The 26,909-nt window shown below is 36.3% G+C and overlaps 1 protein-coding gene across 11 annotated transcripts in view; it reads left to right on the forward strand.

Annotated features, from left to right (window-relative positions):
- Chm (CHM Rab escort protein) overlaps nt 1-26,909 on the forward strand; it is a 178,816-nt gene that overhangs the window by 97,460 nt on the left and 54,447 nt on the right. For 10 of the 11 annotated variants that reach the window (XR_012444304.1, XR_012444305.1, XM_074063038.1 and 7 more), the window contains one exon: nt 24,264-24,341. The exons of the other annotated variant lie outside the window; for it this stretch is intronic. Coding sequence is in view for 8 of the 10 variants with exons in the window: in XM_074063038.1 (XP_073919139.1) it covers nt 24,264-24,341 (78 nt within the window). In the remaining 2 variants the exon portion in view is untranslated. The remainder of the gene's footprint in view (nt 1-24,263; nt 24,342-26,909) is intronic. 11 annotated transcript variants of the gene reach the window in all.

Consider the following 26,909-nt stretch of genomic DNA (forward strand, 5'->3'; position numbering starts at 1 on the left):
TTGTATGTACAAAATCTAACATATATAATTTTAGAAACAAAAAAAATTGCTTTGCATTTTACACGTATGTATTTCTACATTAAATTCAAATATTCTTTCTTTACGTTTTTAACTTCTAAAGAATTAATTGCGTTGGGTTTTTAGTAATTTTACGCTTAGTACAAATGTATGTGTATAAAATAGTTCCTCTAGTCTGAAAATGAAGGTATTGTGTGAAGAGATACTTCCTGTTGTGTTGGATTTGACTTGGGTACATTACATCCACACAGCACAACAGACAAAATAACCCTAAAGCCTATCTTCCTTTTTGTTGCCTTAGTTTTTTTTTCTTTCTTTCTTTTATTATTCATATGTGCATACAAGGCTTGGGTCATTTCTCCCACCTGCCCCCACCCCCTCCCTTACCACCCACACTACCCCCTCCCTCTCCCCCCCACCCCCTCAATACCCAGCAGAAGCTATTTTGCCCTTATTTCCAATTTTGTTGTAGAGAGAGTATAAGCAATAATAGGAGGGAACAAGAGTTTTTGCTGGTTGAGATAAGGATAGCTATACAGGGCATTGACTCACATTGATTTCCTGTGCATGAGTGTTACCTTCTAGGTTAATTCTTTTTGATCTAACCTTTTCTCTAGTTCCTGGTCCCCTTTTTGTGTTGGCCTCAGTTGCTTTTAAGGTATCTGCTTTAGTTTCTCTGCGTTAAGGGCAAAAAATGCTAGCTAATTTTTTTAAGTGTCTTACCTATCCTCACCCCTCCCTTGTGGGCTCTCGCTTTTATCATGTGCTCATAGTCTAATCCCATTGTTGTGTTTGCCCTTGATCTAATGTCCACATATGAGGGAGAACATACGATTTTTGGTCTTTTGGGCCAGGCTAACCTCACTCAGAATGATGTTCTCCAATTCCATCCATTTATCAGCGAATGATAACATTTCGTTCTTCTTCATGGCTGCATAAAATTCCATTGTGTATAAATACCACATTTTCTTAATCCATTCGTCAGTGGTGGGGCATCTTGGCTGTTTCCATAACTTGGCTATTGTGAATAGTGCCGCAATAAACATGGGTGTGCAGGTGCCTCTGGAGTAACCTGTGTCACAGTCTTTTGGGTATATCCCCAAGAGTGGTATTGCTAGATCAAATGGTAGATCAATGTCTAGCTTTTTAAGTAGCCTCCAAATTTTTTTCCAGAGTGGTTGTACTAGTTTACATTCCCACCAACAGTGTAAGAGGGTTCCTTTTTCCCTGCATCCTCGCCAACACCTGTTGTTGGTGGTGTTGCTAATGATGGCTATTCTAACAGGGGTGAGGTGGAATCTTAGCGTGGTTTTAATTTGCATTTCCTTTATTGCTAGAGATGGTGAGCATTTTTTCATGTGTTTTTTGGCCATTTGAATTTCTTCGTTTGAGAAAGTTCTGTTTAGTTCACTTGCCCATTTCTTTATCGGTTCATTAGTTTTGGGAGAATTTAGTTTTTTAAGTTCCCTATATATTCTGGTTATCAGTCCTTTGTCTGATGTATAGTTGGCAAATATTTTCTCCCACTCTGTGGGTGTTCTCTTCAGTTTAGAGACCATTTCTTTTGATGAACAGAAGCTTTTTAGCTTTATGAGGTCCCATTTATCTATGCTATCTCTTAGTTGCTGTGCTGCTGGGAACTTTTTAATTTCCTCTTTTATTTCATCGATGATCCATTCTTCATTAAGTAATGAGTTATTTAGTTTCAGCTGTTTGCATGTTTTTTGTCTTTACTTTTGTTGTTGAGTTCTACTTTTACTGCATTGTGATCAGATAGTATGCACAGTACAATTTCTATTTTCTTATCTTTGCTGAGACTTGCTTTGTGCCTTAGGATATGATCTATTTTGGAGAAGGTTCCATGGGCTGCTGAGAAGAATGTATATTGTGTAGAGGTTGGATGAAATGTTCTGTAGACATCTACAAGGTCCATTTGATCTATTGCATATTTTAGATCTTGGATTTCTTTATTGATTTTTTGTTTGGATGACCTATCTATTGATGATAATGGGGTGTTAAAGTCTCCCACAACCACTGTGTTGGCGTTTATATATGCTTTTAGGTCTTTCAGGGTATGTTTGATGAAATTGCGTGCGTTGACATTGGGTGTATACAGATTGATGATTATTATTTCCTTTTCGTTTATTTCCCCTTTTATTAGTATGGAATGTCCTTCTTTATCTCATTTGATCAATGTAAGTTTGAAGTCTACTTTGTCAGAGATAAATATTGCTACTCCTGCCTGTTTTGGGGGGCCATTGGCTTGGTAAATCTTCTTCCAGCCTTTCATCCTAAGCCTATGCTTAATTCTGTCAGTGAGATGGGTCTCCTGTAAGCAACAAATTGTTGGATCTTCTTTTTTAATTCATTTCATCAAGCGGTGCCTTTTGATGGGGGAATTAAGTCCATTAAGATTAAGCGTTAGTACTGATAGGTATGTGGTGATTCCTTTCATTTAGTTGTCTTAGTTCTTTGAAGGTTTGATTGTGTGTACCTAAGTTGAGGTACTCTCTACTGTCTTGCTTTTTCTTTTCCTGTGGTTTGGTGCTGCCTGTCTTTTCATGGTTAAGTTGGGTTTCACTTTCTGTGTGTAGAATCCCTTGAAGAAACCATTGTAGTTGTGGCTTTGTGGTCACATATTTTTTAGTTTCTGCTTATCATGGAAGACTTTTATTGCTCCATCTATTTTGAATGAAGTTTTGCTGGGTAGAGTATCCTGGGGTTGAAGTTATTTTCATTCAGTGCCCGGAAGATCTCACCCCACGCTCTTCTTGCTTTTAATGTTTCTGTTGAGAAGTCTGCTGTGATTTTGATGGTTTTACCTTTGTATGTTACTCATTTTTTCTCTCTTCCAGCCTTCAATATTCTTTCCTTAGTTTCTGAACTTTTTGTTTTAATGATGATATGTCGTGGAGTATTTCTATTTTGATTTGGTCTGTTTGGTGTCCTGGAGGCCTCTTGCATCTGTATGGGAATATCTTTCTCTAGATTTGGGAAATTTTCCGTTATTATTTTGTTGAATAGATTACGCATTCCCTTCGCTTGCACCTCTTCTCCTTCTTCGATGCCCATGATTCTCAAGTTTGGTCTTTTGATGGAGTCAGTGAGTTCTTGCACTTTCTTTTCACAGGTCTTGAGTTGTTTAATTAGTAGTTCTTCAGTCTTTCCTTTAATTAGCATTTCATCTTCAAGTTCTGAGATTCTGTCTTCTGTTTGTTCTATTCTGCTGGATTGGCCTTTTGTTTTGTTTTGCCGTTCCTTTTCGTTCTTTTTTCTAAGGTTTTCCATATCCTTGCTGTTTTCCTCTTTAATGTTGTCTATTTTTGTCCTTAGTTCATTTATCCATTTATTCATCATGTTCTGTCTTTCACTTTGGTGTTTATATAGTGCTTCTATGGTTTCCTTTATTTCTTCTTTTGCTTTTTCAAATTCTCTATTTTTGTTGTCTTGGAATTTCTTGAGTGTCTCCTGTACATTTTGGTTGACCCTATCCAGTATCATCTCTATAAAATTCTCATTGAGTACTTGTAGTATATCTTCTTTTAAATTATTCTTGTGGGCTTCATTGGGTCTTTTGGCATGGTTTATCTTCATTTTGTTGAAGTCTGGATCTGAGTTTTTGTTTTCTTCATTCCCCTCTGGTTCCTGTACTAATTTTTTGCTGTGGGGAAACCGGTTTCCCTGTTTTTTCTGTCTTCCCGTCATTGTCTTTGGTGTTGTTACTGTCCCTGTACTGTTGTTACTGTCCCTGTACTGTGTGCAATTAAGTATTTTGTAGCTTGTAATAATAACAATGGTAATATTTAGAATGGAAGGGTGAGCTGAAACGGAAAGCGAGAAGTTAAAGAAATGGGAAAAACAAATACACAGACAAGAGGGAGAAAACAGAACAAGGTTTCAGACAAGAAAGTTTCAAAGGTATAAACAGGGAGCATTAGTGTACTAATTGACAGTAAGCTGAACAGACATTAGAGGGACAGAGAGAGGATTGAAAATCAAAACTAAAAAAAAAAGAATAAAAATAAAAAATAAGTGAGTGAAAGAAATATCTATATGTAAATGAATTAAAATAAAATGGAAAATAGAAAATTAAAAAAAAAAAAACCAAAAAACCCTCCAAGTTCAAATGCAATTACGTTTCCGTCTTAATGATTTGGGTGTCCGTCTCAGTCTCCAGTCCTGGAGACGGTGCCTCAGATGTTGTTGTGTAGTTATCTCATCAAAGGGGACGCATAAAGTAGAACAAAACTACACACACACACACACACACACACACACACACACACACAAAACCCCACCATGTGTCCCAAGTTCAAATGCAATACAGTTTCAGTAAGTTTTTCTCCTTGCAGGTGTAATTCTGTTGTTCTCTCATCAAAGGTAGGGAAAAAAAGAAAAAAGGATTCTGGAGACAGTTCTGAGAATGGTATCTGCAGCTGTGGCTTGCCTGCCCGCTGCTGTCAGCCTGCCTTTGCTGGAGGTGTTATTTATGCAGATCTCTGGGGTGAGCTTAGCACTCACCTGGCCCCGCAGGCTTTGTTTCTTCAGAGTTCTCCTGTGCGGGAGCCTCTGCTACAGGCTTTCCCCTTTCCAAGCACTGGAAAAGGTGACACTGCACCCACGCTGTCAGGCCTGCGTGTTTATTTACAGTTCATGTGGGAGGTGGGTCTTCCCCTTCTCCTCTGAAGTTTTCCTCCCACTGCCACTTTCACAAGCTTTCCTGCTCCTGATTACTGGGCGGTGCTGCTGCTCCTGCCAGCCGCCATGTTTGTTTACAGTTCATGTGGGAAGTGGGTCTTCCCTCCTCTCCTGTGGAGTTTTCCTCCTTCCGCCACTCTCACCAGCTTTCCCGCTCCTGGTTGCTGGGCACGCGCCCCTGCTCCCGCCAGAGCCTCTCCGGCTGCCCAGCTTGTTTATTTACAGTCCCGAGAAGGGTTCCCTTCCCCCAATCTTCAGCGCTCAGGGCACCCCACCCTCTTCCCTGGGTGTCTTTATTGCTCTTATTGCTTATTACTCAGTTTCTCTTTTTTCCCCGGGTGGAGGTCAGTCTGTCCAGTGGGCTATGCTGCTCTGGCCCAGGCTTGTCTGTGGAAGTACCACGGTACTGCGAAGCTCACCTGGTCCGCGTCTTCCCAAGCCGTCTGGGCATGGGTGACTGGCGGCCCGGGGGCCCTCCTGGTTTCTCCGTTTAACGTGAAGTGGAGATTCTCTGCTCCGGCTAGAGGTGTGGAGGGGTCAAAGTTATGTCTCTTCTCAGTGTTTATGCCTGCAAAGTGTGTCTCCAGCATCTCTCCAAGATTTCACTATAGGAGGCTCGCTTTCTGCTTCCTCCCTGCCTTAGTTTTTAATTAAGGAAAACAACTAGTTGGAGGCAGTTACTTTCTATTAAATGTAATGAAGATTTATTTTGGAAGTGACCTTCAATTTATTAGCTGAAGCAGTAATCAGAATTAATAGAATAATCAAATTATATACAAACTCATAAATCATCTTGACTAGTGCTGTCAAAAGTTCAGCTGTTAATGGGTCCTATTGTTTTGTAGCCATATTTCAAAAAAGTGCAACTGTAGATTCCTACCTTGATAGGGGCTGAAATTGCCTTTTTAAAAGCTATGGAGAATGGGGCTATCAGCCAAAAATTTTCACAATTCTTAATTTATCTCTAATACCATTTGATGTCACCAAAGGGCAAAGTTGATATTCAGTATAGTGTTCGTATCCTCTCAGTAAAATCTAACTTATTGTTGGAAGCAATACTCAATTAATTAGAGTTATATTGGTTTAAATGTTGTTTAAGGTTAATGTCATCAAAGAACTAGGTTATATTCCAGATATATGCAATTATTTAGATGCTATATTATATGGATATTATGTTGCTTTTGTTATAAACAAGTAATTGAAACGGCAGTTTAATAAGTAAAACAAGCAGGAAAAATGTCCCCCATTACACTCAGTACTTCATATTTCTCAGAAACTGTTTACATGTATCCCCATCTTTTTAACTATCATTAAAATATGACCAATAAGAAATTCTTTGGTGCTGAGCTTTGTGATGTTTTCAGTTGCATGTATGGGAATGGTAGGTTTTTACCTACCACTGATGATACTTCAAAATGAGTGCTACCCATGGTTTTGTGCAGTCAAGCATCACACTCTGTCAAAGTCTATTAAAATAAAGTGAATATGTTTTTGAAAATAGTCCAAGACGTTGTGAAGTTAGAAAACCAGTTGTTACTTTTAAATGTGCAGTATGAGTATTTTATTGTATATGCTTGAAAATGATATTTTGTTTTTAACTCAAATTTTAAAAAAAGACATACCCATAAGTGGAGAAAACTGTATTTACTGAGACCCATATGTTAATATCAAGTAAATGACCATTGATTTTTCTTTTCAATTTTGTATTTTCTTTGTGTTAATTTTAGGAGTCTATAATACTTCTGAAAACTATAAGATTGTTTTGCTATTAACTGGTAAATCACAGAAAAGGTTATTTTAAAAAGAACTTTTAAAAAATGTGTGTGAACATTTTAAGTAAAATGAACTCAGAGTAAGATTTAAACTTTCATTTATCTCTGACTTTCATCTCAGATTTTTTTTTATCTTAACGAAAGAAGCTGAGATATAGTCTAAAATCAAAGGTTTCCCTAAGATACCTTTTTTATTGCAGTGGGGAAACACCATGTTGGTGTTCAGTAAAATAAAATGTGGCCACCTCAGAACATCAAATACCTTCCTTTGCATATCTTCTAAAGCTAGTGAAGTAAATGGACATTCTCAGAATTCTAACTCTGTTAAAGTTTGCCTTTTTCTGGATTTGTGCCTTCTTTGAGAAGAGCCAAATTAAAAATTTTAGTGCACAGCATCCTGAATATTGTCCAACATAGAATGTTCGTGAAGAGGTAAATAAAAATATCAAACTGAAACTAAGCACACAACTGAAATGTAAGAGTTGCGATCACAAATGTCTTCTTGGGCTGATAGGTCACAGTAAGAAAGTCAAATGAACTGGAAGAAGCCAGTAGGGAATGGAAAAGGCTTCCGTGATCTGTAGCACACATGACTGATCAAAGGACACAGCTACTGTGTGACCACAGTTCTTGATTGTAGGCTGAGTGTTCCCAGACCAGACTTTCCTCTTTTTTAAAAGAGCCAAAGATCAAGCTTTTTTGTGCAAAAACAATTTTTAACGGTGAGGTCAAATGTCAGATTTATTCCCTGGACTACCAGTTGTCAACTTCTTGCTATAGGTAAACAACTAGTTTTATTTGTATGCTTCAGATGGTTATACCCTTCACCAAACTCTTTTTTTTTTAAAAATATATAGCTATTCTAAAATGCAGTTTCATTGTATCAAACTCACAGTTTGCAACTATGATAGATATTAAATTTATACTGTTCCTATACAACCTCAGAAATCCAGACTTGGATTTTGGCTTACTATATAAATTGGGCACCCCTGTAGGAAACCACGGGCATTCCGGTGGTATTTTTCTTCTCACAAGTTAATAGCCTAAAACTCCAGGGTTAACACTTAACTCTGTCCTAATTAATGTGTCATTTCTTCTTAATTTCTTGGAGTTAGACTTTCCTCAGGTTTCTTTCTTTTGCCATCCTACAGAAGTTATTACTTTTGGATTCCTTTTTTAACCCTTAGCTGCCCTCCTGCTTCCATTATCTTCCTCCTTCATCTTCTTTCATCAAGCAGACATAATATTACTTCTAGTGGGAAACCCAAATACCTCTACCATCTTTTGACCTCTTCCATAAGTATTTCATTCTTCAGCTCCTTCCTTTTGTTCCCAAATTTGTCTATACATTCAGTCACTCACATATCTGTGCACACTTAAACCTTTATGCCTTTTGTCATATTTTCCTGCTTTCTAAAAGTGTATACCTACCTCACAACAATCTAACCTGTTCCTCTACAAGTCTTGATTCAGGCCAGTCATCATTATCTTTTACTATCTCTGGCTACTGGAGGCTGTGAGCTTTTTTAGGGAAATAGTTTAACTTCTTACTCTATCTGTTTTAAAGGTTCCCTTTAGTTCTAAAATTCTGTAACATCTCCTACAATGCATGCTGACTTCTTTCTTTTCCAAACTGCCTTATTATACTTCTACTATATTGTCTAGTCTTTAATTTTTCCCCGTTTGTTATACTTACATTATTTGTCTCAGGGGGCTAAATCCGTGACTTACTCTTTTGCACATACTGTGAAATTAATGCAACTTAGGACCCTTAATTGGGTGACTAGTAGGTTGATTTGATTTCAGTATTCTAAACAGCTCTAGGTGAATTATGGCTGAGAGCTGTACCTTCAGCTCCTGGCTAGAATCATTAACCTTTGAACTAAGAAAACTTGCAGGCCTTTCCTAGGGTTTATCTAACACACCCAAGAATCCTTTGTTTTTATTTGACTATGTAACTTTGCACATGCCAACAAAAGAAAAAAGTGAAAGTACTGTATCTGAGATCACAGAAGCATGGGTTACTTTTGTATTTGAGCCATATCAGTTTAACATGTAACAATCTTGAACCCATATTTTGGGAGGGTGATGGTTAAAGAAAATACTGATTTGGGGAGTGGAGAAGTTGTAAAGGGTATATAGTTTCAAGAAACAACTCAAGGACCACAGAGCAGTGAGGTAAACTATTACTTAATTATCAGAATCAGTTTTGTAATAAATAGCCAAAGGTGAAATTCTTGAATATAGAACCCACAGGAGGAAAGAACATGGGTTTTGTGAAGTAATCATACCTCAGCAATCTAACAGAGTTCTTTGAGAGGAGTAATTAAGGTGTGAACAAGGGAGAGCCAATGAACGTTTGGATTTTCAAAAAGCCTTTGATAATGTTTTATACCAAAGAATGCTTTAGAAAAATAAAGGTTCTCTCACCATAGGGTTGTGAATAATATTTAGTCTTGCAGAGATATGTAGTTTAAACACAGGAAGGAATGAAAGGGGGTATTTTAAATGAGCTGTTACTTGCCTAGGGAGATTTATACAGTAAACTTTCCTAAGAATTAGTGTTTGGTTTTTAAAACATTTTTCTAAATTTTTCAGGGTAGTAACTTCCTACCCCTCTGCTTACCTGCTTCCCAGTTTATAGTTGGCATGGAGAGCTTATATACATAATAAAATTCTAAACTGAAGAATATTAGCTGAAGGATAGTTTCACAAGGGACATATGAAGAAGCAGAAAAATGACATGAATGGCCGTGCTTCTAATATGATCTCTGGATGTATTTTTCAACCCATAAAAGGTATCTAGGAGTCATTATATAGGCTGCTAAAGGTGTTACTGTTCATTATTCTTGCTTCTGCATTTAGAATTACCCACACACTACTGGACATAGTCATGCCAAGTATTAGAAATGAAGAGGAGCATATTCTTGTCTAAATTTAAAGTTGATGCCTCTTTACCTGTGTATTATTTGTGCAGCTTAGGTTTTTAATGCTAGGCAGCAAAATGTAACAAAGACTTAAATAAGGATTATTCAAACCAGAAATGGATATATCATGTACAGACTGCCGTACCAGAGAAAGAGACTGAGAAAGGAGATTGATCAAGGGAAATTTCACAGAGTCCAAGTAATGTTACTGTATACTTGTTTAGTACATCCTAAAAGTTTGAACCAGGGGCTTCCTTTTGCATTTGAAGGAACTGTTTTAAATCAATCTGCTTAAGTATATATGTCACAAATAGAGATGCGCCTGTTAGTCTAAGTGTTTAGACTGAAATGGTCAATTTCATTAAGAGTTTAGTTGAAATTATTTTTAAAAAATAGCCAGGAAACAATGATGCTTTACATCAAAAGTCCTCTTTGACATCATTGTAATATGCTGTATAGAGGAATTCATTGAGTTGGTGTGGTGTTTGTGGCCCTTATACAAATCAAATTGTGACCCAAGTGTATAAATTGACCCCCAATATTTTCAAAGTCCTTATCTTTTAAAGATTGAATGATGGCTTGTGTTCTATAACTTATGCTAATTTATTCTGGACCTTGTGTGGTTATTAATACAGATCTGTTTCTGTCATCCAGTGCATAGTTTTATTGTGACTTTCCTATAGAAGGTTAAATTTAAGGACATCTGGAAAAGCTGAAAAAATGAATATATCATGTACAGAATGTCACCAAGAACTGAGGAGGCTAGATATATGGCTAACATCTATAAAACAGAGGCAGTTTTTGAGAGTGAGTTTTCTGAAAGTTACGTATTGCTTTTTGACAGTCTTTTCTAAGTTAAGCATAATGATTATGCCTTCTAAGAATGACAGTAGTGCCTAAAGATCAATCCATCTGCCCAGAACCTTTTCCTTAGTGTGAAATCTGCATCAGAAGCCCCATTAGATTCAGGTACTTGTACCAAATAATTTTTTGACTTATCAACAGGGATGTGTCCATTCAAGTCCATGATAACTTCTTGAAGGCACAGAAACTAATCTGTTGTCACCTCCACCCCCTGCCTAGAAGTTAGTACCCAGAGTACTAAGTACTAATCTTGATGAAAGGCCAAGAGATAGTGGTTGTTGAAATTGAGAGCATTTTAGCTATCTGTAATAACCATCTCTGGTGGAATTAGAGTACTTCCAGAATACCCCTTCAAAGCAAAACCTATAGTGAAAGACTTATCCCACTTGAGCAGTAACATTTGATTGTTATATGTTTAAGGTGGGGGAGAATACTCTTATGAATATGTAAGTTATTTTTAAACTTCTCTCAGTTGGACATCTTTTTTTTACCTTTTGGCAACACTGGGGTTTGAACTCAGGTTCAACTTTCTAGGCAGGTACTCTAGCATTTGAGCCACTCCTCTAGCCATGGGTGTGTGTGTGTGTGTGTGTGTGTGTGTGTGTGTGTGTGTATTGGGTATTTTCAAAATAGGGTCTCACAAACTGTTTGCCTGGGCTGACCTTGAACTGCGATCCTACTCATCTCTGGCTCTCAAGTAGCTAGGATTACAGGCGAGAATCACAGATACCTGGCTGACATCTCCCTTCTGTATGCAGTCCATTGGCAGTTCTTTATGTCTTAAATCTCTTCCCAGTCTCTCCACTTCATCTATGTTGCCACTACCTTGCTTTAGCTCACTATCATCTCTCACTTGGTCTGTGCAGACATAACTGGCCTTTTCTCTTCCTCTTGTGTCCTGTTAAAAATTGTCTGCATAGTAACCAACTTTATCTTTTAAAAAATATAAATCTTATCATATCACTACCCTGCTCAGAACCTTCCCATGCTTCTCATTGTACATAGAGTAAAATTTAAGGTCCTTAGCTTGTCCTTCAAAACCTTGTATTATCATACCCCTATTATACATCATCCTCATATTCTATCCCCATTGGCCTTTTCTCTGTTCCTCAAATATACTGAGCTAGTTTATACTTTAAGTATTGAAATTTTCTATTCTATTTGGAATATTCTTCTTCCAATCTTCATGTGGTCAGTTTCTTTTGGTTACATAGGTTTTAGCTAAATATCATTTCATTTTTTTTTCATTTATTCATGTGCATACATTATTTGGGTCATTTCTTCCCCCAGTCTCCCCGCACCCTCCCTCTCTCCCCCCACCCCCTTGCTTCCAGGCAGAACCTGTTCTGACCTTTTCTACAGTTTTGTTGGAGAGAAGACATAAGCAATAATAAGAAAGACATAGCATTTTTGCTAGTTGAGGTAAGGATAGCATTGCTTCTATGCACAAGTGTATTACAACCCAAATTGATTCATCTCTAACTGACCTCTTTACTACTTCCCAGTCACATTCCCATACTGATCTCTGTCCTTTTAAGGTTACTGTATTAGCTCCTCTGCAGTAGGGACATCAAACACTTTCAAGTTTTGGGTTTCCTACCTATCCCCATTCCTCCCGTATGTGCTCTCCCCTTAGCCTGTGACCCAAGTCCAACAACATTGCTGCATTTGCCCTAGATCTAAAGTCTGCATATGATTTTAGAGGGAATGGTTTCAGTTTTTCACTGTCAAGTATGATGTTGGCTGTAGGTTTGTCATATATAGCCTTTACAATGTTGAGGTACATTCCTTCTATTCCCAGTTTTCTTAGAGCTTTTATCATGAAGTGGTGTTGGATCTTGTCGAAGGCTTTTTCAGCATCTATTGAGATGATCAAGTGGTTTTTGTCTTTGCTTCTATTGATGTGCTGTATTACATTTATAGATTTGCGTATGTTGAACCACCCCTGCATCCCTGGAATGAAGCCAACTTGGTCGTGGTGAATGATCTTTCTGATGTGTTGTTGGATTCAGTTTTCCATTATTTTATTGAGGATTTTTGCATTGATGTTCATTAGGGAAATTGACCTGTAGTCTCCTTTTTGGAGGTGTCTTTGTCTGATTTGGGGATGAGAGTAATATTGGCTTCATAAAATGAATTAGGCCGTGTTCCTTCCCATTCAATTTCGTGGAACAGTTTAAGGAGGGTTGGTATCAATTCCTCTTTAAATGTCTGACAGAATTCATCAGTGAATTCAGGTCCTGGACTTTTCTTTTTTGGAAGGCTCTTGATGGCAGCTTCAATTTCTTTTTGTATTATAGATCTATTCAGGTGATTAATATCCTCTTGGTTCAGTTTTGGGTAGTTGTAAATTTCTAGAAATCTGTCCATTTCTTCAAGATTTTCAAATTTATTGTAATATAGGCTCTCAAAGTAGTCTCTGATGATTTCCTGGATTTCCGTGGTGTTTGTTGTTATCTCTCTTTTTGAATTTCTGATTTTACTGATTTGGGTTTTTTCTCTCCTCATTTTAGTTAGGTTGGCCAGGGGTCTGTCAATCTTATTTGTTTTTTCAAAGAACCAGCTTTTTTTTTTTTTTCATTTTTCTTTTATTATTCATATGTGCATACAAGGCTTGGTTCATTTCTCCCCCCTGCCCCCACCCCCTCCCTTACCACCCACTCCACCCCCTCCCGCTCCCCCCCCTCAATACCCAGCAGAAACTATTTTGCCCTTATCTCTAATTTTGTTGTAGAGAGAGTATAAGCAATAATAGGAAGGAACAAGGGGTTTTGCTAAAGAACCAGCTTTTTGTTTCATTGATTCTCCTGAAGAAAGAGATCGAGGAAGACTACAGAAGATGGAAAGACCTTCCATGCTCATGGATTGGTAGAATGAACATAGTAAAAATGGCTATACTACCAAAAGAAATCTACATGTTTAATGCAGTTCTCATCAAAATCCCAATGACACTCATCACAGAGATTGAAAAATCTACCTTAAAGTTCATTTGGAAGCACAAGAGACCACGAATAGCCAAGGCAATACTCAGCAAAAAGAGCAATGCTGGAGGTATCACAATACCTGATTTCAAACTATATTACAAAGCAATAGCAGTAAAAACAGCATGGTACTGGCACAAAAACAGACATGAAGACCAGTGGAACAGAATAGAGGACCCAGATATGAACCCACACAACTACACTCACCTCATTTTTGACAAAGGTGCCAAAAATATACAATGGAGAAAAGATAGCCTCTTCAACAAATGTTGCTGGGAAAAGTGGTTACCAATCTACAAGAAACTGAAATTAGATCCATTTCTATCACCCTGTACTAGTATCAACTCAAAATGGATCAAGAACCTAAATATCAGACCTGAAACTGAAGTTACTACAGGAAAGAGCAGGAAACACTCTGGAACAAATTGTTATAGGCAAAGAGTTCCTCAATAGAATCCCAGCTGCCTAGCAACTAAGAGAAAGGATGAATAAATGGGACTTCATAAAATTAGGAAGCTTCTGCACAACAAAAGAAATGGTCTCTAAACTGAAAAGACCACCCACAGAGTGGGAGAAAATATTTCCCAGCTATACATCAGACAAGGGACTGATAACCAGAATATACAGGGAACTTAAGAAACTAAACTCTCCTAAAATCAATGAACCCATTAAGAAATGGGCAATTGAACTAAACAGAACTTTTTCAAAAGAAGAAATTCAAATGGCCAAAAAAACACATGAAAATATGCTCACCATCTCTGGCCATAAAGGAAATGCAAATCAAAACCACTCTAAGATTCCACCTCGTCCCTGTTAGAATAACACCACCAACAACAGGTTTTGGCCAAGATGTGGGAAAAAAATGAACCCTTATACACTGCTGGTGGGAATTCAAGCTAGTGCAACCACTCTGGAAAACAATATGGAGGCTTCTTAAAAAAGTAAACATAGATCTGCCATATGATCCTGCAATCCCACTTAAGGATATACCCAAAGGAAAGCGACTCAGGTTACTCCAGAGGCACCTGCACACCCATGTTTATTGCAGCGGTATTCCCAATAGCCAAGTTATGGAAACAGCCAAGATGCCCCACTACTGACAGTCCAGGATTGGATTAAGAAAATGTGGTATTTGTACTACATGGAGTTTTACTAAGCCGTGAAGAAGAATGAAATCTTATCATTTGCAAGTAAATGGATGGAACTGGGAACATCATCCTAATCAACGTTAGCGAGGCTCAGAAGACCAAAGATTGTATGTTCTCCCTTATATGCGAACTTTTTTTTCTTTTTATTTGTTTATTTATTTATTTTTTATTATGTGCATACATTGTTTGGGTCATTTCTCCATCCTGCCCCCCTCCCCTCCTCAGTTTTAGGCAGATCCCATTCTGCCCTTTGTGACTGATTTTGTTGAAGAAAAGACATGTGTATAATAAGCAAGATAAAGTGTTTTTGCTAGTTGAGTTAAGGATAGCTATACAGAAAGATTCCTACTATTGCTGTCATATACTCATGTTACATCCCATATTGATTCAACTGTAACTGATCTTTACATTGATTCCTGATCCCCTGCTAGTGATAACCTGTCGTTTTAAGGTTTCTGTATTAGTTCCTCTGGAGTGGGGATATCAAATGCTTTCATGTTTTGGGTTTTCTACCTATTCCTATATCTCCCATATGTGCTCTCCCCTTTTCTTGTGATGCAAGTCCAACAACATTGCTGCCTTTGCCCTAGATCTAAAGTCCACATATGAGGGAGAACATACGATTTTTGGTCTTCTGAGCCTGGCTGACCTCGCTCAGAATGATGTTCTCCAGTTCCATCCATTTACCTGCAAATGATAAGATTTCATTTTTCTTCATTGCTGAGTAAAATGCCATTATGTACAAGTACCACATTTTCTTGATCCATTCATCAGTAGTGGGGCATCTTGGTTTGGAAGACTCTTTATTGCTGCTTCTATTTCATTTTGTGTTATAGATCTGTTCTGGTGATTAATTCCCTTTTGGTTCAATTTTGGATTGTCATAAATATCTAGAAATTTGTCCATTTCTTCAAGATTTTCAGATTTATTAGAATATAGATTCTCAAATTAGTCTCTGATGATTCCCTGGATTTCCATGGTGTTTGTTGTTTATCTCGTTTTTTTTTTCTTTTCTGATTTTACTGATTTGGGGTTTTTCTCTCCTCATTTTAGTCAGGTTTGACAGCAGTCTGTCAATCTTATTTTTTTTCCCAAAGAACCAGCTTTTTGTTTCATTGATTCTTTGTATGGTTTTTGTTTGTTTGTTTGTTTGTTTCTATTTCATCAATTTCGGACCTTATTTTTATTATTTTTCTCCTTCTGCTTGTTTTGGGGTTTGCTTGGTCTTGTTTTTCTAGGAGTTTGAGTTGAAGCATTAGGTCATTGATTTGAGATCTCTCTGTCCTTTTATTATATGCACTCATGGCTATAAACTTTCCTCTTAGAGACTGCCTTTGCTGTGTCCCATAGGTTCTGGTAGGTCGTGTTTTCATTTTCATTAACTTCCAGGAACCTTTCAATTTCCTCTTTTTTTTCATCAGTGACCCACTGATCATTGAGCAATGTGTTGTTCAGCTTCCAATTGTTTGCATGTTTTCTCAAATATCATTTCTTAACAAGACTTTGAGGACCTTGTGTAACATTCCAACTCTCATATCTCTCCCTTACATTATCCTGTTTTCAGAAAATTTACAGTCTACATTTACCTTATTTCTTTTTTTTTATAATTGTTTTATTTCTTGTTCATTGGCTCCCTTACATGAGATAAGTTATACAGAGCAAGGACAGCATTTGTTTTTTTTACTTTGTGTCCCCTGTGGCCAGAACTGCATCTAATACCTAGTAAGCCTGATTCCATAAATGTTTGGGAATGAAGGATTAAATGTCAGTGCTTGTTGCCATCAGCATGAACAGTTCTCTGAGATCTGTCACCGATCTTTCTGTGGAAGGTAGTTTAATTAACCACATGCCCAAATTGCCTAAAGTTTATTAAAAGAAACTATACACTTTGAACACTGGCGGCAGATTCTCACACAATCAGAGCAATGTAGCCTGACAACCCCATATAGGTGTTTATAACCTGTAAACCTTCTTCCTTTTACTACAGAAGTCGATAGCTAGCAAAAGCCGCAATGACTGGACATTAATGATGTGCCAAGTACAGAGTAAACACTTCATTCAATCCATTCGGCAACCCTATGTGGTAAATATCATCTCCATTTTATGGTCTTGATAACTGAAACACCAGTCACATAGCTAGTAAGTGGGAGAGTCAAGAACTACTCCACAGTTAGAATGTCCACATTGATTTTATGACCATCTCCAAGAGCTGATCTTAGTGGAATTTGCACATCATGACTGAGTTTGTGACCTTGACCTCTAGTGACCTGGAAATTTTTATTTTGGTTTTTGTGCTTGCCAAACAAGCTACCCTCAGGTTTTGTCACCATGAAAAGTACAAGGTATGGCTTGCCATTTGGTCTGTAATAGAGCACTGGGAATAAGGCCATGTTGTAGTGAGCGCTCATTTGAGGTTTTCTGTTTTTTTTCTAATGATCTGACTATATCAAGTCAAGCCTCATAGATAGTAAATCCTAAGAGCTTATCACAGAAGATGAGGCCTGGCTTTGTATTGTTATAAACACCCTTGCTCTTGAGAAGCATTTAGTTCTGGCCCAATAGGAAAGTCTAAGTCGAGTTAGATGGCAATACTATGAGTCTAAGAGGGGATATGAGGCTTTGACTTATATCCTGCCCAATTTTGCTTTCTTAAGAGGCAGACTCACTTCAGAAAAAATGTAGCATTCTTAGGCAATATAAATATGTAACCCATATCCGTGCCATATGATATATATTGTATGACTGCATTTACAATATGTGTATATAAGCAGCACTAGAGCACTAATGCTTTGGGGGGACCCTCCCATCACACATGTATATGTATATCCTGCATGTGTATGTATTTAAGTATCTAAAAATAAACACACCCATATATGTATGTCTCCCTACACATATTTTTGAGACCAGTAGGCACTAGGTAAACATGATGGAAAATTCAATGTGTTGTTTTAAGTACAGTGCTATGATAAATGTTTACGTATGAATGTAGTTACAAGTTAAACAGTTGAACTTAATATAATACATGCAGTCACTGAAGTCATATTCTATTTCACGACATTTAGATGTAACACACCATTATGGAACTGCTGCTCTGTCAGTTTACACTGTTAACTGGGATGTTACTAAAGTATAGTGATGATGATCAGCACTGTCAGATTTTTCTCTTGTAGCACACCTTTTTTATTTGGTTTGATTTTAATGGCATTTGATAAAGTGTTCAAATATAATTTTGTAGTGACTTTTTGGGCACTGCTACCTGCTGTATTTAGTATGTTTATAGATTTTCAGATAAGATAAATTCCATAATACTTAAACTTACTGTCCTTGAGAAGGTAGGTATAGACCTGTCTTACCAGGCAGCTTTTGGGCCCCAGGATGGCTGCTATAAATGCACCAAAGATGGAAGGTACCATCTTGGAGGTGTTTGCCATTTTTGGTATCTTAACTGACCATCAGTCAGGCATTAATCTTTGGATTGTGAGACTTCCATTTAATGTACTGAAGCAAATGTATTAAATAGAACCTTATTACCTCCAAAAATCCATGGTTGAAGTGTCAGTCTTTTACTGACAGCACTTTTAAAAAATCAGTATACTTTAAAAATCACTTTTTAAAATGTAGATCACAAGGTTTTCATAATTTTCTAGGCACTTTAATGATAAGCATTCTCATGGCTATACTAACTTGAGTTTATACTCTATGTAAAATGAAGTCACATATAACCCATTTAACATGCAGACAAAATAAACATTTCTTTTTTGGGGAGACAAGAGTGTATAGAAGTTCAGGATTATCAAACTCTTTATAATAATCTTTACAACTTTCGGAGTAACTTTGATGATTGGCCTCTATGTTGTTTTCCTTCACAGTGCCAAACAAAGAAGGTGATCAATGAGGCAGATTAGTATAGATTAATAGAGAAACCTGTGGTACAAGATCACTTGGATTTTTATGTGATCAGTTTACAAGTACATTTACTTAATGACCTTGAAGAAGTTCCTTGACCTCTCTCTTCCTTAGTTTCCAAGTCTATAGAACCCTGCCTCATAAGGTTGTGGTAGGGTGCTCTGTGTTAATGCATATAAAGTATCTGGCACATAGCAAGCACTCAGTGCTGGCCCTAATTATTATTTGCATTGGTATTATTATTGTGCGTTTGCCCTGATGACTTGTGTGTAGCCAGTAGTTTTCTATTCCCCACATGTAACTCCTTCTCATGTAAATGGCTGCTCTTTGAGTTTTTAATGCATCTCTCAAAAACTCTTATTATGTTTCTTTCCCATTTATAAAATGTTTCCTCTATTGCTCATTGCCACTAAGTAGCCCCTAGCAGTCAAAAAAATTTAAGTCTAAATGTAGGAATGACTGAATAGAATAGCATATAGAGGGGTCTTTATCAATATCCTAATTCTGCCTAGCAGTTGTTACAAAATGCTGTTTTCTGTCTCTGCAGCATAAGATTCGTAAAGAAAATAGAGGTGAAAGAGAGAACAATTGCCACCATTGCAAACTATATATAGCTACTCTTTCTACCAGGCAAGAGTGATATGGGCAGAAAAACCCAAATGAGAAGCAGTATGAAAAACGTACATACACATGCAACTGTGCACTTTCGTAGTTGTAACCATTTACAGTAGGCATCAAGTCATTCTGTTCAAGAGCACAAAATACTTATGTTCTAATTTAAAATTAATAGGAAATTTGATTGGATAATCACAAGAGTCTCATTTTTTGGCTTCTTGCTCTGTAATATTCCCTATTACTCAGACTAACCAGTTCTTAACATTCCTTATATTCTTATGCTTCTTTATGGTATATATCCACTTTTAATAGATCATATTGTTGTAAACCAAGTAATTTTTTGAAAGATTATAAAATAGTTGTAGTTGCTTCTATTTTATTTTTAAATATATTTTTCAGGGGCCCCATTTATCCAAACAATTTCATAAAAAATTATTTTCAAAACGGTGCTTGATAGTTTATATTAAAGTAATAATACGTTTCATAAAAGTTGTAATAGATAATGAACAGAGATCTTTATTATAAAAATTGCAGTTAATTTTAGTTAGGTATACTTCTTAATCTTTTGATAATATGGTGATAGTCTATGGCAAAATGTTTTATAATTTTTAGTCTAATAAAATTTCTATTTGATTCTGAATTTGATTCTTTGTTTTTCTTTGACTCTAGGAAGACATTTAAAAATAGTTTTTTTTCCCCAATGGGAAATCGATGCATCACATTAAGTTTTTTCTAATGGTTTGTGGTGTGTGTGTATAAATATGGACCAGTCAGGTTGAAATGAAGAGTTCAGTAAATCATTCAGTAATAGCTCATCAAAACTGCCTTTAAGGAACTTGGAAACAGCAGTACTACCACTTCTTTGGCATAAAGATATCCCCAGACAAATGAGAACATTGATTGTTTAGGCCATTGGTTGTCCATTTTTAGGCTTTAACATAAATCAGCCTATTTACGTGAGGTAGAACAGTGATATTTCTTGTGCATATAAGCTCTTTGAGTAACAACAGGAAACCAACTATAAAGATCGTGTCAAGGGTCTTGATCACATCCACTTCCTTTGTACCAGTATTATTTCCTTGTCAACAATAGAAGGCAGAATACCACTTGGCAAATATGGCTGAACAGTCCAACCAATAGACTATTTTTCCAGTCCTCTTTAGAAACTGATAGAGTGTACTATTTCAACAGGTATGCCAGCACAACTGATAAATATTGTTACATAATTTGATGTATGATTGGGGAACAAGATTAACAAAAAGGAAGAATATCTTATAGCTGGTGTTCTGGGTGAAATTTATATAGTCTTTATATAGGTTTTCAAGCACATGAAATTTTGCTTGCTGGTTCTACTGTAACTTATTGTGCCAAATAATTCCAAAATTCTCAATGGAAAAAGAAAATAATTTCCTTATAGCAGTGGTATTCTATACCAAAAGGAATCATTACTTAGCTACCTTGTAAAATGAATTTAGAAAGACCGTAGAAATATTAAAACTATACATAAAAAATGTCACTTATCTATACCGTTTGTGTTTTTCATTATAATATAGTTTATGAACTATTTTCAGAATATCTCAGAAAGTACAGAGCATAATGTAAAGAGCACCAATGTATTCATTCACAGTTTTGCTAAAACTTAAGATGTAGTCACATTTGCATTAGTTAGTTTTTAAAGAAACTGAGCATCTAAAATCTTCAGCGTTACTTTTACTCCCTCCCTTCCTAGAGGAACTGCTGTTCTGTATTTAGCACTTATAATTCCCTCATATTTTTGCAAGATACATATTTATGTATCCTTTTGATATATTTTGCTTATGAAGTGGTGAAACATTTTATAAATGATGTCACTCTGGAAGTATTTTTCCCTAACTTTCTGTTGTCATCAAGTTTTACATTTTTGAAATTTATCCATATTGATAGGTGGGGTTGAGGTTCATTTATTTAAATAACTTGTGTTATTCCATTTTATGATGAGAGAGGTTAGACAGCTCTACAGTTAGAGTGTGTAGTCCCCACAAAACCACTCATACTTCTAACAGCAATTGCAAGTTTTTGGATTGTGCAGAATTACCCCCGGGTTTGATAATTTGCTAGAAAGACTTGACTGACTGAAAGCTGTTCATAGATATAGTTTATTTGAGGGAATGAATATAGATTATAGTCAGTCAAGGGAAGAGCCATGTAGAGCACAGAGGGCCTCCCAGTGTGGAGTTTCTAGAATGTCCTCTCACCATGGAATCAGAACAGTATTCCTCTCCAAATATGTATGTGTGACAATGAACACAAGAATGACCAACTTAGAAAGCTCACCTGAGCTTCAGGGTTCAGAATTTTTATGGGCACTCCATGACTTAGGTCTGACTTATTGCCCTTGGAATTGAATGCAGTGTCCAGCCCTTTCAGAGGTTGATTGATATATACTGTATGACCCAAAGATCCTCCCCCCAACTCATACTGTTGGTCTTTTTGACATGGCACTCCCGCACCCTAAGACTATCAGATATGCCCAGCCCTGATCCTAAATCATATTGTTAGAATGTTTGATAACTCAGTGCCTCTAAGCAAACAAAAACACTCCTTTCAGGCATGACATTCTGAGTGTTTAAAGATCATCTCCCAGTAGCTGAAGATCCTCTTTGTGTAAGGTAAAATTTTTTTATTGTACGTATCAATATATATTTTTGTGCATTTTCTTCATTATGTATATATGGGTTATGTGAAGCATATAAAATAATACCTGTTTTATTTATTAATGTATACATATATAATTATGTGTGCCATGTACTAATGTGTACCATTTACAAATATTAATTCATTTAATGTCCCGAAGAACCCTATATGAATAAACAATGTTATTTGTACAGATGAAGAAAATAGGATACAGAGAGGCTAAATATCTTATTCAAGGTCACACAGCTACTAGGGGGCATAGTTTACATATGACCTCAGGCAACTAGAGATCTTCCTCTTAACCATTATGCTGTGCTGTCTTAAAAGCGTGCAGCAACAAAAAATTTATATACATTTTAATGTATGAGGTTTTTCTGAAGATCTGTACCTAAAAATAAGATTGTTGTGCTCTAGATATACATCTTGAACTTTAACAAGATAATGCCAAATTGTTATCTAATCTGATATTTTTAGTAATTAGTTGTATATTTGTGTATTTCTTTCCAGTCTCTGGATTGCCTTCCCTTTCTTTTATTGTTCAGATGTTTAAAATTTTAAAGTATTCAATTTTTAGTCTTTTCTTTGTGATTTTTGCATTTTATTAAAGAATAAAATGACTTCATAAACGTATCCTATATGTTCTAAAAGCTTTACTTTTTATATTTGTTTGCCATCTTCCTAGAGTTGATTTTTAAAATGTTGCAAAGCAGAGGTATAATTATTCTCCCCATATGGATAACTGTTTGTCTCTAAACCATTTTTCCCCATGGTCCATTCTTTCCGCACTGGATTGTAATGCTGTTTCTGTCATAATCGTGTCCACATATGTGTAGATCTTTCTGTTAGTTTCCTATTGCTCCTGCTACAAACTTAGTTGGTTAAAACGACATAAATTTATATTCTCACATTCCTGAAGGTCAGATGTCTACAAGGGGTCAGTGGGGATGCATTCCTTCTTAGGGCAATAGGGAAGAATATGTTCCTTGCCTTTTCCTGCATTCCTTCTCATGTGTCCACCTTCCAGTAATGACATCACTTTGACCTCTGTTCCCATCTTCATGTCTTCTCTGATTTTGAACTTCCTGACCCTTCTTTTAAGGACCATGTAATTGTGTTGTACTTTCCAGGAGAGTCTCCCCATCTCAAGTTCCTTAATCTAATTACACCTATAAAGTCTTTCTTGCTGTGGAAGTTAACATATCCATTGGTTCCAGGGATTAGGAAGTAGACATGTTTGGGTGGAGGGGTTGAATTCTCAGCCTATTGCAGACTTCATTTTGGACATTCCATTATTCTTATGTTTTTGATTCATCTATTTTAAGCATACTCATAATCTCTGTCTGATAGTTCTATCTGAATAGTGTTTTAAGGAGTTTAACCCTGCTGTTTGTTGTGCCTGGTAGTCCTCACTCAGGGTTTGATACACTTCTTCCTGTGTTATATAATTTTAGATCCCCAACTGCTCATCAGTGGACTCAATCTGTGGCAGGCTCACATGGCCTTGGTGGAAGGCCATGTCAGAATGCTGGAGCAGTTGCTTCCACCAAGTCTCCAGGGCTATCATTGTCCCAGAGCCACTTTTCATGATATTTCCATTGGATAAGGGTGTCTGGATTATATAGTGGTGTAATTTCAAATCCCTGATCTGTGTAAGTAAGTACAGACCACTGATTGTAAATACAGAGGTATAATCTTCCTTTACCTGAGGTCTTAACATAAGGCAGTATTTTGTTTTCTCCTTCTATTACTAAGTAGGTCACCCTTTACTGAGGTGTAACCTCTTTAAGTTTCCAGATACTATTTCCTTTTCTGCTTCCTGTCTTTTTTAGATCCTAAGACCTTACTTCTCCCTACTTGGACATTAAAACACAAGTATTTAGATTACTGAGATAGGTGAGCTCATTAGATTTGCTGTGTTAACTCATATCCTTATTCTAGTTTTCAGTTCCCAATTTAGATTTGGCTTCTAGTGGCTTGGCTTGGTCTCCTAAAGTCTTTTCTGGTTCATCTTTCCTTGACATTTCTCTGTGGTGGTGGTTCTGTTAGGTGTCCATACCACCTTTTGAGGATATTAGTGGTTTATGTACCTTAAGTATGCAGGAGCCAATCCTAGGGGAATATATGACTTACTCAGGGACATATCTGGCTAGGTCAATATTGTTAATACCTCTGCTGCATCAAATGTTGCTAATTTTTTTTCTTTTTGGTGCTGGGATTTCTACTCAAGGCCTCACTCTTTCTAGTCAGGTGCTATACCATTTTAAGCCACATCACCAGCCCTTTTTTTTTTTTTAAATAGGGTCCTGCTACCTATGCTTCCTATATAGCTGTGATTACAGACACACTCCACCACACTGAGGTTTTTTTGTTGAGATTGAGGGGGGAGATTGAGGGTCTTGCTAACTTTTTGATTATACTGGCCTCAAGCTGCAGTCCTCCCAATAGCTGCCTCCTGGAGTAGCTGAGTTAAGAGGGATGAACCACCACACTCTGCAAGATTTTGCTTATCTTACCTCTAGGAAATTATTAATACTATGACAAAGAACATTATGAATTATCAAAATTCTTTTTCTATAATAATTTATAATAACTTAAAATAATGTTGCCTTAATTTTCAGCCAAATTAGGACACTAATTCTTATTTTTCTATTCTCTCTATAGGATGTGTGCTGTGTTTGGTGGAATCTATTGTCTTCACCATTCTATACAGTGCCTTGTAGTAGACAAAGAATCCAGAAAGTAAGGATATAAATAACCTTTCTATATTTCCTATAGTTACATCCCCAAAATAAGTGAAAAATGTTAAAGTTGATTTTTTAAAAAATGATTCTTGAAAGATCCTCTTTGGTATTAATGACACATCAACCTTGATTAAAAGCAATTTGCATCTAGGTCCTCTAGAATAAGGAAAGTGACTTCAGAATATAGAAACTAAATTAATTCCCATGCAATATGACTATAGCTTCTGATCATCCAAGCTTGGAAGACAAATCATTTCAGCTGCCAGTGGTGGGTGATGAGTGATGTTAGTTTTCCTTGTGGCCTTACCTCCTCTAATTGATTTTCATCAGTTGACAACAAAGCCCTCATTGCATTTTTAAAAATGGACCTCACCTAAAGACTCATAAGATTAATCTCTGCTGATAATGCATGTCACTCCAAGAGAAAATGCTTTAATGAATTTTTCAGTAGATTGTCATAAACTATGCTGCTCTGTTTTCTGAGAATAAATTCTTTTATACAGTATTAGCCCTACAAGCTGGTAGAGGATTGAAACACCTGATTTCTTCAAAAGGCTAAGCACCAAGTATTTACCTGTGTGTAGTTTTATATTTCAAGTATTTTTCTTGAATTTATTAGTTACTAAGATAAGTGCTTGTCTGAATTACATTAAATAAAGTACTATTTGAAGTGTCTAGGCTTTATTTTAATTTTTCTTATTTTGTTTTTAAGACAGGGACTTAACTTGTGATTCTCCTGCTTCAGCCTCTTGAGTGCTAGGATTATATGTGTGAATCAACACACCAAGTTAATTTCTAGGATTTACATTGAAACTGAAATGGGTCAACTGGATCAAGTTTTTGGAGCTATGGAAATTGCTGTGTATTTTTCTTTTTTGTTAGATTTTTCTCAAGTACCTATTGACCTATATTTCTTGAATAACTATTTTAGGTGTATACAAAGAAATAGTACTGTTATGGTTATAAAATACTTAATATTTTGAACTGGATTCTTATACAGTATAAGTTTCAAGCTGCTTTTGTAGTACGTGGCATAAAATGGCTGTTAACTTCTCATAGAATAGTTATAGTGTATAACTAGTATTTTGAGCAAAGAAAAAACTCAACTCTAGAAACGGGTAATACATCATGAATGTGCAGTTCTGTAATGTAAGATAAAATTGATACATGATTTAAAAGGCTTGTAAAATCCTTTAGCACTTTAGCATAAATGTACTACATAAATGAAATGTGACAATCAACAGTGAAAACTGTCCCTAAATGCTAAGAATATTCATATCTTGGCTCATGAAGAGTTCTATGAAAGTTCATGAATTTGTCTTTATGACTCCCAGAGTTGTTTTTCCTTATACATTCATTTTGAAACAAGAGTTGAACAGAAAGCCAGATAATGAATTGCTTGTTTGATGCTTATTTGCTTAGATCATTTTTACCCTTTTGGGCCCCATTCAAGGCCCACATATTATTCTCAGTAACATGAAGAATTTGTGTGGCTCATGTTTGTTTTTTTTTAGTGGGTATGCCAGTACAGTAATAGCATTTCTTGAACTAAAGGCTACATTTACCTTACATTTCACTAGTTTTTATGATGTACTCTGAACAAAGAAACTCTTCTTTATGATCTGTGCTGATTCCAGTTGCTGAGGGCTAAAGGTCTAGAGACAAAAAGAACCTCCAGACTGGTAGTTTTCAAACTTTAATGTGCCTAAGAATCATCAGGTAAGCTTGTTTAAAAAAAAAAGACAGATTTCTGTGTCTTACTTTCAGTGAAATTAGGTAATATGATACTGAGTAACACTAATCTATAAAGTTGAGGATTTAGTCAAGAGTATTGTATTCTAATGGACTAGGGACTCTTAAGTCTTAATTCATTCGAAGACCTTATTTAGGTAAACCTGCCAGACATGCTGACAATCAGATATGAATTTTAAATAACAGGCAAGCTGCTTCTATTTTAACATCTTTTGAATCTTCAGAGAAAGACCTGAAACATAACATTTGTTGTTTAGCAACAACTGAGACATGTGTAATGGTATGTTAGTCTCAGAATGAGAGAAGAGTTAGAATTCTATCACTGCCATGAATGACAGTGGGCAAGTCCTCCTTTGTGGGCCAGTTCCTTTATATCTAAGATGAGGTAAACAGACTCAGCAGTAATCTTTGATTCTACTTTCAGATCTCACATGCTGAGTTATTTAAAGTTCTTGAGTTATTTAAAGTTCTTAGAAAGTACTTAGCTTTACCTTACCATTTAGAAATAAATGAATTTAAAATATTTTATATATCCAAATGTGAGCCATTCTCGCATATTAGATACTCTTTAGTCCAAGTGAGAAATTTTAAGTAATTGGACAATTTACATGTGACTATTTTTATGAATGGAAGTAAAATAGCACAGTGTCTGCTTTTTACTGTTCATTCTTAAACTGCTGGAACCCCAGTTTTCCAATAAACATTTTCTTGTCTGTCTTTGTTTTTAAAAATTTAATCCCTTGCAATATCACATGTGATTCTCTACTGGAAAATTTATTTCAAGCTATAACTAATTCCTGTAATAATAGTACAC

Source organism: Castor canadensis, chromosome X (assembly GCF_047511655.1).
Source record: "Castor canadensis chromosome X, mCasCan1.hap1v2, whole genome shotgun sequence".
In the NCBI taxonomy this organism is placed as follows: Eukaryota; Metazoa; Chordata; class Mammalia; order Rodentia; family Castoridae; genus Castor; species Castor canadensis.